The following is an 11,777-nucleotide window of genomic DNA, read 5'->3' as shown; positions in this document are numbered from 1 at the left end:
TTTGCAGGTCATGCTGAGCTTTTTGATCAGCCGCTCCATCTCCTTCTGCTGCTCCACCCGCTGCTCTGTCTCCAGCTGCTTGTACTTCCGCCAGTCATTAATCACGCCCTTCGGACCTGCAAGAGCCAACGTATTTACACACACACATATCTATACTGCCCAGCGATGCAGCATCTGCAGCAGTTCGAAAAAGGAGGAGGCGTTGGCTGGCTTTGCATGTAGCTAGCACTAGGGGGCGCTAAGAACAGGTGGGTTGAGTGCTCTCTCATATCACCAACTTCGTCCGACGAATCCCACGACCTACTGCCTGATCCTATGTTAAATTATACACTGTTGACACACTGTGACAAGAGTGTAGGTATATATATATATATACATACCGGTGTTAACAGCACTGCCGTCAGGGCTGTAGTCTATCTCCGCCTCCAGCACCTCCTGGTCCCGGATGGTCTTGGACTGGCCCTCGTCGTCCTCGTGGTCACTGTCCTCATCCTCGCTGCTGCTGTAATAGTACTGCAGCTTCTCGCCCAAAATCTTATCGTCTAGAGTCGTCATGACGGAGCGCTGAGAGACGGAAAGAGATGAAGAGATTTTGATCGATTATAAATCAGCAATACGGCAAAAATATCACGGCATGATACTTAATATGCACACGGATATTAAACGAGACGTCAGTCGGACGTCTTTCCCGTGCGTTTTTCCCAGCAGGTATAAAATCCTTATTAATATCAACCCCCTTTATTCAGACATGGGGTCAATACTCACAATAATGGCCAAAAAAAGTTCCTGCCCCAGCACAAAACAAGCTAGTGTGACGGGGTGGTGCGTCAGCCTGAAAACAGCCACGTATTAATGATGCTTTGCCATCAGCGGCCGGAGTCTGAGAGTGCACGACCCGGTGCTTTCCTCAGAGCGCGTCGGCTGCCCCGCGATGCTGCAGGAGGCGGTGGCCGGCTTTGCATGTAGCTAGCACTAGGGGGCGCTACGAACGGGTGGCTTCACCCATTTCGTACGATGAATCCCACGACCTACTGCCTGATCCTATGCTAACTTATACACTGTTGACGCGCTGTGACAAGAGTGTAGGTTGGTACCGGTCAGCTGTCCATCATGATCTGAGAAGAAAAGGGCAGAGAGACCTTTGCTGGGTTCCCCCAAAAACCCAAAACAACACAGGTCAGAGAACTGAGACGTGTGGGTGCATGTGTGTACGCTGAAAAGGGTCAGCCGGTGGAACCATATTAAGCTTAATCCTGGACTGGAAAGGCTTTTTAATGCTAAAGCCCACATGCTGGACGTAATCCATGCCCCCCAAACTGGCCCTCAATGTCCTGTATAATCCGCTGGTTTCCTTAAGAACAATGCCAACAATACTTTCCAGTGCGTGCGGCCCCGTTTTTAACCCCACGCAGGCTTTAAGCCATACATATACATGCGAGTCGGGGGGAAACCTCGCTAACACTCATTGTCTCATGTCCAATGCGATCAAATCCTCACGGTCGTGCTCCTCCAAAGCCGCCTTCTTCTCTGGACAGTAGAGACAGTTACTCCAACAGAAGCAGGATCAGCCCTCCGAACTCTCCTAAAAAAACGATGAATGAGCAGGCGTCCCAATACTTTTTGTATTTTATGTATCATATATATATTTATATGCCTGTTTCTCAGGGAGTCAACTAAACATTCTCTTTTTTCTGTTCCGGTACCAACACCGGTACCGATCCGATACCGCTGTTGATTCCTCGCCAGCAGGTTAGACCCTTCTCGGGTCTCCTCATATGAAGTGACCTCATTACCCCGTCCCCCTCACTTTGGCTGTCCCGCAGGTTACTCTGATCCGGGAATCGGGTTCAGTGAATGGATCTGCCTAATTTTTCGATACCCGATCGACCTACTTTTGTCGGTATCGGGATCGATATCTGATCCTAGTATCGGATCGGTGCAGCCCTACTGCTTAGTGCTTAGTCCACTGACAATGAGGACACACTAGCCCTGAGATGAGTTATTATGCTAGTGTGCAGTTAATGCTTATATTTAAATAAATAAATAAATATATATACATATATATGATCACCAACAGCTAGCCAAGAACCTGACACCATCATTCCCATCGTATAATCATTAATTTAATTAACCTTAATTAGCTTTTGAATAGATGTTAGCTCGGGAGTGTCAGAGTGTGAGCCCAGTGATTAGCCAGCTCAGCGTCGACTCGGCCGTTCCACCTTAAACGGCTCAGCAGTGCCGCCTAAGCCGCACCACTTAAGGTGGAACGGAAAAGAAACTAGAGAATAATTCACTCATTTCGATTTTAAATGGTTCCCAATATGATTAAACTGCGAAACAGTCGCCGGCCGGACGATTCAGGTCCATTTTTAAAGCAAACTGAACGTAGTCTGTCTTCGTTAGCCATTTAGCTAGCGAGTTAGCCATTTAGCGAGTTAGCTAGCTTGTCGGCTAGCTCGCTTTCACGCTGAAAACCCGACGAATAATGCGTTTAAAATACGAATAAACGCCGCCAAAAACGAGGTGGTACAACAGGCAGATGCGCGGAGGTCTTACCCAGAAACAATAAGCGTGGAAGAAAATAAAATATCGATGAAATAAACGCGAGTCGGGGACAACAGCTCCGTTCCGGGTGGCACTGTAAATATGCCACTGTACGGGTTGAGCGTCGACCGGCCAATCAGAGCGCGGGAAAGCGTGACTGCCACCGGCGCTGAGCAATCGCATAGCCGCAACGGCGTGTGGAGGGCGGGGCTTGTGTGTTTGGGCTCTGTCATGCAGCTCATCCTGTATGATCATGACTGTAAAGTTGCTTTTGAGACTTTTTCATAATTAAATAAACGACAAACAAGTTAAATACAAGCATTTATCATCAACTGGGTTTCAGATTTATTGTGAACACGGTTCGCCACACAGACACATCTGTATTCCAGAGACTCCAGAGACTTTCTCAAAACCAGCTCAAAATCCCAGCTCCTCAGGTAGGACTGGTTGGTAGATCTATGTTCAGCGGCAGGCCCACGAGCAGCAAAGCTGGATCTCCTCTCCCTCACCGGCACCTGGAACCGACAGCCGGCGATTCCGGCCCTCCTCCCAGTGTTGAATCTTGCCGTCTTCCACCACCACAAACTTCCACTCCACCTGGCTGTCTCGGGATAAGGGGATGGTTTCGGTCCAGAAGCCGTCCTCGGCGTTCCGCAGCGGAACGAATCCCTCCCAGGCTCCCAACTCCTGCGGATTGCCCGTCACGGCCAGCAACTGGCTGGGGGAGCGCGTGGCGTAGTGTACCCTGAAGTTCACCCGCAGCGTCGGGGGCCCTGGCGAGACCACGGGCAGTCTTTTCAGCAGGATTCGGTTCTTCTCGAACTCCTCCATCAGCGAGTCCAACGTGGCTTGGAATTTCTTCTTGTGCGCCTCCCGGGCCTCGGCCAGGTCGTCCAGCTTCTTCTTGGTGGCCGGCGCGCTGCAGGTCCTCCAGGGGAAGGGCTTGCTGGCTTCAGCCCGCAGCTGTTTTGGGTGCCGAGCATCGGCCTGGTGACACTCGTGACCCTCTGGAGTCTTCGCCAACTTGGGACAAGGCATGACAAGGTGGTGGGGCGGGGTGAAGTCGTGGCAGCTTGTGGATCTTTTCGGCCGCTCCCGTCTCTCCTGTGAACGCAGGGACGCTTCGGAGCACATGCTCAGGTAGTCAGGGGACTGGTCCTGGTCCTGGTCCCCTGGGGCAGGTCCGCTATGGCAGTATGACATGTTCAGGGAGTCGTTTAGACGTTGAAACCACTGAATTTGGGCTTTTATGTCCACCTCGGGGACGTCTTACCTAGCACACCGCCTTTAATCACCCCGCAACAGTGAGTTCCACAAAGGACCCCACCTCCAGTGATAAGGGCCCAATTGATCCAATCAACCACAACAGCATCAGATACAAGAGCTTTCACAATTGGCTGATTACTCGCCCCCCTACGTCCCTCAGGAGCCTTTGAGACAGTAGGCTAATTAGCCTGTTTGCTTGAGAGAAAGCTGGACTCATCGATTCCGGTCCTAGGAGGCCTTGGAATCTGACCCTCCAGAACCAAAACCGATAAGCCATGCCCAGCGTTGATCTCGTCAAAGACATGACGAATGACCCCTGGGGGGACCAGCACAGCGCTGGCGCTAATTTAGCTCTGGCCCAACAGCTTTTGGGGAGTAGAACGTCTTCCATGCTAGTCCCCAGCTTAGCCCTTGACCAGTATGGGGTAGAGAGAACCAGTATGACCAATCGGGTTGACCAGCATGATCAGTATCACCAAGTTAGCAGTCCAACACGACCCAAATCAAAAGCAACACGCATTATGCTGGTCAAGAACCGGTCAATCGGCTAGCTTACCAGTCCCAGTCTTAGACCAAGACCAGCTTAGACCATCAGGTCTTGAGCCGAACCCTTTTTCAGCAGGGCGGTTTATTATCACACCTAAATGTGGGCAAATATGGACCTTCTGAAAATGTAGCCGGATGTTCTTGTAAGGTTCTCGATTAGCTGTTGGTGCTAGCGTCGGATTTTAAACGCTAGCACCAACAAATGGATCGTTCTTCTCGCTTTAATGGCGTCTTCTCGAGTAAACCCTGCAGCCAGTCTCCGAACAGTGTTAGAGGAGGGTGGCGGTTGTTAGCCGATAGCTAGCTGTTAGCTGGCAGCTTGGCAGTCTTCCTACAGTGCGTCTGAGAAACGGTGATTTCTGTGATTTCTGTAATTTCTGTGGGATGTGTTGTACTGTCAGGTAAGGTGGCAGCTGCCGGGTTAGCTTTCTGATATTAGCTAGCTAGCTGTTTAGCTAGTTAGCTGGCTAGCTAGCGTCACAGTGGCCTGCACCACAAACATACATTTTAGTCACAATAAATTAAAAAATACTAAAAAATGAAATGAGTATTCAGTGTTTTCACATTGCAGTCAGCACTGGATACCAGCAGATGGCAGTAGGTAAATAAGCTGTGTACCCTCACTGTCCATTTTCTCACCAATGGTCAGTTATTTGCCTCATTGGCGCTGCATGTTTTGTGGCGGGGACTGACCTTGTTTAATATATAATAATAATGATAATAATAATGGTAATAATAATAATTGCTATAATATATTTCTATATATAAAATATACAAAAAAAATATATATATATAAAATATACAAAAGTATATATATATATAAAATATACAAAATTAAATATATATATATAAAATATACGAAATTAAATATATATATATATAAAATATACAAAATTAAATATATATATAAAATATACAAAATTAAATATATATATATAAAATATACAAAATTAAATATATATATATAAAATATACGAAATTAAATATATATATATATAAAATATACAAAATTAAATATATATATAAAATATACGAAATTAAATATATACATATAAAATATACAAAATTAAATATATATATATATAAAATATACAAAATTAAATATATATATATATAAAATATACGAAATTAAATATATATATATATAAAATATACAAAATTAAATATATATATAAAATATACAAAATTAAATATATATATATAAAATATACAAAATTAAATATATATATATAAAATATACGAAATTAAATATATATATATATAAAATATACAAAATTAAATATATATATAAAATATACGAAATTAAATATATACATATAAAATATACAAAATTAAATATATATATATATAAAATATACAAAATTAAATATATATATATATAAAATATACAAAATTAAATATATATATAAAATATACAAAATTAAATATATATATAAAATATACGAAATTAAATATACATATATATAAAATATACGAAATTAAATATATATATAAAATATACGAAATTAAATATATCCATATAAAATATACAAAATTAAATATATATATATATAAAATATACAAAATTAAATATATATATATAAAATATACAAAATTAAATATATATATATATATATATCAGCCCTCATCAAAACGTCTCGGTCAGTTCGGTGACGCAGACAAACCAGGTCCAGATAAAGAGGGTCAGCAGATCAGCTTCAAAGGTCCAAATCAAACACGAGAGAAACAGAGAGAGAGGCCCCGCCCCCAGCCCATATCAAACCACACCCACTCCATGAAATTACTCCTTCAGCCCGCCCACTCACACACATAAACAGCTGTAAATAGAGTTAATTATTATTATTATTATTTCTTAATTACTGAAATAATAATAATACATGTAATATAACTTTTATTTTTATTATATTTAATTAATATTATTAGTTAATATTTTACCTTTTAAAATGATTTGATCATATATTTATAGTATATAATCAATTTAAATAGTTCTATAATTGCTTTTATTTAATAAAATATGTTTGTAAGAAAAATAGAATAAAAAACGAATAGCAATATATAAATATATATAAATAATTAAAATGTGTTATTATTATTATTTATTGTATTATAAGTGTTATATCTCTATAACATTATTATTATTATTACTGTCAATTTAATAATCGATATTTCAAGTATTTTTAGGGATAGTGCTAATATCAATAAATAGAAACGCGCGCGCGAGAGAGAGAGAGAGAGAGAGCGCGTGGGGGGGGGGCTCAGTGAGAAAGAGTAAGGTGTGTGTGTGTGTGTGTGTGTGTGTGTGTGTGTGTGTGTGTGTGTGTGTGTGTGCGCGCGCGCGCTGCTCAGACCGCCGCTCTCCTCGCTCGGGTGATGGTGTGTGTGCTGAGCAGTGCAGCAGCGATGCTGGGGCAGAAGAGCAGACCCTCCGCCCCGGATCCCCCCGCGCTCCCCGGCTGGATGGGAGGCTCTGGAGCCGCAGTGGTGACGGTGTGTGTGTTCGTGGCCGCGGTGTGTGCGTGCGTCGCGTTTCTCCTGTACCGAGCGGCGCGAGCACGGTCAGAGGGAACCACGAAGGACACGGCGGGGGAGCGCGAGCTGCGAGCCGCCGAGTCAACAGGTAAAGACGGACAGCTGTTGAAACCATTCGCGGGGGGGCGGGGGGGCGGGGGTCTGTCAGACTGGGGGGACTGCAGCTAATACCTCTCTGCTAACATGTGGCATATCCCACCTTAGCCCCGCAGGATTACACATGCATTAGCCACAGCACCGTTACCCCGGGTCATTAGCCACAGCACCGTTACCCCGGGTCATTAGCTGCAGCACCGTTACCCCGGGTCATTAGCCACAGCACCGTTACCCCGGGTCATTAGCTGCAGCACCCTTACCCGGGTCATTAGCCACAGCACCGTTACCCCGGGTCATTAGCCACAGCACCGTTACCCCGGGTCATTAGCCACAGCACCCTTACCCCGGGTCATTAGCCACAGCACCGTTACCCCGGGTCAGTAGCCACAGCACCGTTACCCCGGGTCATTAGCCACAGCACTCTTACCCCGGGTCATTAGCCACAGCACCGTTACCCCGGGTCATTAGCCACAGCACCGTTACCCCGGGTCAGTAGCCACAGCACCGTTACCCCGGGCCGTTAGCCACAGCACCTCGTCCTTGGTTGTTAGCATGTTAGCTAACTTTGCTAATCAAGTTTTTTTTTTCAGAAATGAGTGACGATGGCGGCTCTGAGGAGTGTGAAACCGATTCCAGTGAAGCGGCGATCCTGTCCTCCGACAACCACGCCGAAAGACCTTCGGGCCTTCCTAAAGAGGACCTGAGGGAAACCAGCCATGACCAATTGAAGGAATCCACCGAAAGTGTGAAGGCGGAGGCCGATCTGTTGGATTATCGGTACGACGGCAGCAAAGCCACCGGGGACGAACTCGAGGACGGTCTGAAGGAAAGCACATTTGACGGCGAGGAGCTCGAGGCGGAGCTGCACGGAGACGCGGACGAGCCGTCCGAAACGGAGAGCGCCCAGGAGACCATGGAGGCTAAGAATGTCCTCGTCCACAAGAGCCAGTCTGTGGAGGACCTGCAAGACAACACTCTCCTGGCGCCAGATGTTGTGAGCAGGCCTGTGAAGATGGAGCTCCCTGCGGACGAGCCGGCCTGGCGCACCTCATCTGATGCCAAGCGCCAGCCGGAATCCGATAGCGACCCAACAAGGGTGGACGAGGAGGAGGCGGTCAAGTCAAGGTTCGAGAACAGCGTTGACCGCCGCTTTCCTCAGGTGAAGGGGTTTGACTGCTGCTGTTACGAAGAACCGTCCGATCTGCAGAGCTTCGATCCGGCATCCGAGAAAGGCGAGAACACTGAGGACCAGGCGAAACGCCAGCAGGTCTGTGATGGTCGCATGAACAGTTTGGGGGCGACGCTGAGCAACAGCAGCGGGTACGACCCCCTCCTCCACCATCCACAGCAAAATTACCTGGGTTTCAGCACGCCTACCCTTCCGTGCGACCCCACGGGACAGGTGCAACTTGCAGACGTGAGCAGGGAAAGGCCAGCGGTCGGCGAGAGTCCGCAAGCGAAGGCCCCTCGCGACAAGAACGAGATCAACATCATGGAGGCCATCATGGACAGCAACGAGTGGCTTAGCTCCGGACCCCCGGACACCCGAGACCTGCCCTGGCTCGGCACGTCCTCAGCGACTCCTGCCATTCTCGAGCCCACCCCAGACACGTCTTGGCTCGCGCCGCGTCCACCTCAGTCCAGTGACGGGGCGGGATGCGCGGCCGGCATCAGTGCCGCGGTCGAAGAGGAGGAGGAGGAGGAGGAGGAAGAGGAGGAGGAGGATTTTCAGAATAAGAAAGTGGCCGCGGTGTCGCCAATGCCCCAGATGGTGCAGGTGAGGTTCAGGGTGCACTACGTCACGCACTCCCCCAGCCAGCTGCTGGCCGTGACGGGGAACCAGCGGGAGCTGGGCGACTGGGAGAGCTTCGTTGCGCTTCAGAGGGCCGAAGACTGGTTCTGGGCCAGCACTGTCTCGCTTCCTACGGAGAACCAGGTGGAGTGGAAGTTTGTCCTGGTGGAGGACGGCAAGATCAGGCGCTGGGAGGAGTGCGGGAACCGCCGCCTTGCGGTGACCGGCCAAGAGGAGGAGATTCGCCTCGATAAGAGCTGGGGTTACTTGTGAAATGGGGAAGAGGACGCAGGAGCAGTGACTGTTTCTATATAGCAATAATACTAATATTAATCATACCTGCGGGTGCGTTATTTTTGCAGTTGTTAGCCTAATTATTGAACGTAATCCAGACGATGCATGAGGCTGTGGTACTGTTAATGTAGCAATAATCGAGTGTATCTACAAATATGCACATTCTCACCTTTTCCATCGTCTGATGGTGTGGAAAGCGCCCGGTCCTGTTCGGCTCTTTAACCAGCAATAACCGCACGTAAGCGGCTAACCGGGAGCTATCCACTATCCGCGCTAATCTGTGCTCGGTTTGCGCAGAGGCTTCGGGTGTCTGTGTTTACGTAATCAGGGAAAGCAGCTCCTCCGGGTGCCAGCGCGCTCGGCCGGTGAGTTATCGGCCTGCTTTTGGAGCGCAGCAGTGGGCTCACTCGCCCAGCCAAAGGCCCTTTTCCCACAGCTTCCTAAGAGCTTGGCAGCACGTTCCGCCGCGGAGCCGAGATCCAACCCCGCGAGCTGCTAGCTGCTATTGCACAAAGCAGAGTTGACCTATTTCAGCTCATTTCGGCTGTAGTTATGTCTGCTTGCGTCCTTCAGTGGTCCTGGAGTAGTCTGAAGAGGTAGACCCCCTTCTGACGATGCTTCTCGGAGGTGGGCGGGACTCCTGGGGAACTACAGCTGCTTTGGGACAGGCTTTTAGGGCTATTGCTAATCAATTAGTCAGACGGTCAACCTTTATTTTTACTCGAAAGTACATTGAGGGTGGCCCACGGGATGATTATAATAAATAAGGGTTGAAAAATAAACAATAAAAAAAAAAGATGAAATTTAAATTAAACAAGTTTTACAATTAAAAACTGAAAGAAATGAAAATTCATCAATATAAAAGAATATTAATGGAGTATAAAATTAATTACATTAAATAGAATAACCAAATAAATAAGAAATTATTCGATTTTTAATAGTTCTTTTTTTAAAAAGAATAATAAATTAAGTAGGAATTTAGAACTCCAGTTAAACATTTTATCCTGGAATTCCTTTTTTACGGTGTCTGGCAAGTTAAGAAACCCTGAATACTCGTTCTCAAAACCGCCCTCAAAACAATAAAACCGTCATTTTAAATATGTTCATTACTGCAGTTCAAAGTTTGCAGCGGTGATGGCGCAAATGGACTGAAATCAGCCGCGAACGCACTAAAACATGAAGCTAACAGGGCCATGCGTAGGGCAGGGATGGCAAACAGGTGGCTGACTATAGTTAGTTAGCCAGTCAGTTGCTGGATCCGCTAGCACACTTTAGCTGAAATACGCTAATGAAAGTAACATTAACTGTTAACATGTGTTAACATTACCTGTTCCACCTAAAGGCTTTAGCTGGGCTTCTTTGGGCTTTCCACGGTTTGGATTTCACGGGTGGGGGGTTAAAATAAATAAATAAATTGAATATTAGCATTAAGCTAACCTAGGTTTCTTCTCATTTATTTAAAAAACAGACAGCCGTCCAAGGTACGGTGTGGTGTGGCGCCCCCCTGAGGTAGTCGGTACTGCCTGTAGTGTGTAAACGTTAGCATGTTTAATGTGTTTCCACACCAACACACACCAACACACACACACCCTACAACTTTCCAACAGTGGCACCACACCGACGCACTGTCTTCGTCATCGCGGTTTACAATGAGATACCATGAGGCCAGAATATCGGAAACACAGAACAGTAAAAGTACGTAACTACCGTCCGCCCAAAGCCTGCTCCGCCCGGTTCGGTACGAGAACCCGTACCACGGCACCCCGAATTTAAGTCAAAATGAACTAATCCCGCTACCACGAGAGCTTTGCCATCAGCAGCCGGAGCCAGAGAGAGCACAACCGGCCCTGCTCTCTCCGGGTGGGTAGATGGCTGGGGTCAGTCCTCACCCTCTCAGCAGTGTCGGGAGCGTTACACATGTAATCGGGGGGGGGGGGGGGAGTGTACTCATGGGTGGGATGGGTAAACTGCTTAAAATCTGACAAATTGAGTAAAAATAAATAAACAAACCAGTGGAAAACCAGCGATCCTACGCTTTTCTCTACAGTGGGTCAGAAAGGCGTGGACGGACAGCAGGACGAGGCGCTGTCCAGCCTGGACGAACAAACTTTGAACGATGCATTTCCTTCCTCGTCACGACTTTGCCTTATAACGACTCGGACAGCGAGCTGCTGGGGTTGGGTTTTGTACTGTAAATACGAGTGTGTTCATGTCTCCGCTATACTCTCACGTGTCGTCCAGAGCTCCTGTTGTGCTGTTTGGGGTCACCTTTGAGTTCGCACCTCGGTTCTTCTGCAGTCTACGTGATCGCCAGCCAGTCTAATAAAGTGAGTTTGGCAAGCAGGCGTGACTGGACTGTTATTTACTCTGGTCCATAAACATCTACAGTGGGGTTCAAGCGTCGGGGAGCAGGTTTACCATCCGGGGGCGTCTAATCTAATCTAGCTCATCTTTATCTAAACTAGGAGATGAAATCTAATCTTCTTCATGCTTTTACACATGTTCTCCCTCTGAGTTATGGTTCCACTGCATGCTCTTGAAGAGGTTCCCTCTTTGAGTTATGGTTCCTCTCGGTTGTTCTTCCTTTTAGGGACTACCTTGTTTAGGACCGTGGTCCCTCAGAATGGTTCTTCCTCATGCTCTCAGTCTTTTTTTTGATTTATGGCTCCCCTCAATGGTTCCACTGCATGAAGAGGTTCTACCTTTT

General features: G+C 47.0%; 2 protein-coding genes across 3 annotated transcripts in view; one reads left to right on the top strand and one right to left on the bottom strand.

Annotated features, from left to right (window-relative positions):
* pdcl (phosducin-like) overlaps positions 1 to 2,649 on the bottom strand; it is a 6,160-nt gene extending 3,511 nt beyond the window's left edge. Inside the window, exons 1-3 of one of the 2 annotated variants that reach the window (XM_072662082.1) lie at positions 2,560 to 2,649; positions 381 to 564; positions 1 to 116 (exon numbers count right to left, since the gene is read on the bottom strand). The exon at positions 1 to 116 is cut by the window's left edge and continues 66 nt beyond it. In XM_072662082.1, coding sequence (XP_072518183.1) covers positions 1 to 116; positions 381 to 555 — 291 coding nt within the window. In that variant the 5' untranslated portion in view covers positions 556 to 564; positions 2,560 to 2,649. Of the gene's footprint in view, positions 117 to 380; positions 565 to 765; positions 2,469 to 2,559 lie in introns of those variants that run through there. The other variant, XM_072662083.1, reaches the window with a different exon arrangement.
* A 4,071-nt stretch (positions 2,650 to 6,720) lies between these two features.
* stbd1 (starch binding domain 1) lies at positions 6,721 to 10,989 on the top strand. The gene is made up of 2 exons (XM_072662081.1): positions 6,721 to 6,976; positions 7,575 to 10,989. The coding sequence occupies exons 1-2, from the start codon at positions 6,730 to 6,732 to the stop codon at positions 9,047 to 9,049; spliced, it is 1,722 nt and encodes a 573-aa protein (XP_072518182.1). The 5' UTR covers positions 6,721 to 6,729; the 3' UTR covers positions 9,050 to 10,989.
* Positions 10,990 to 11,777: the final 788 nt, after the last annotated feature.

Source organism: Salminus brasiliensis, chromosome 18 (assembly GCF_030463535.1).
Source record: "Salminus brasiliensis chromosome 18, fSalBra1.hap2, whole genome shotgun sequence".
NCBI classification, from domain to species: Eukaryota; Metazoa; Chordata; class Actinopteri; order Characiformes; family Bryconidae; genus Salminus; species Salminus brasiliensis.
This window is presented reverse-complemented; position numbering and strand designations above follow the sequence as displayed.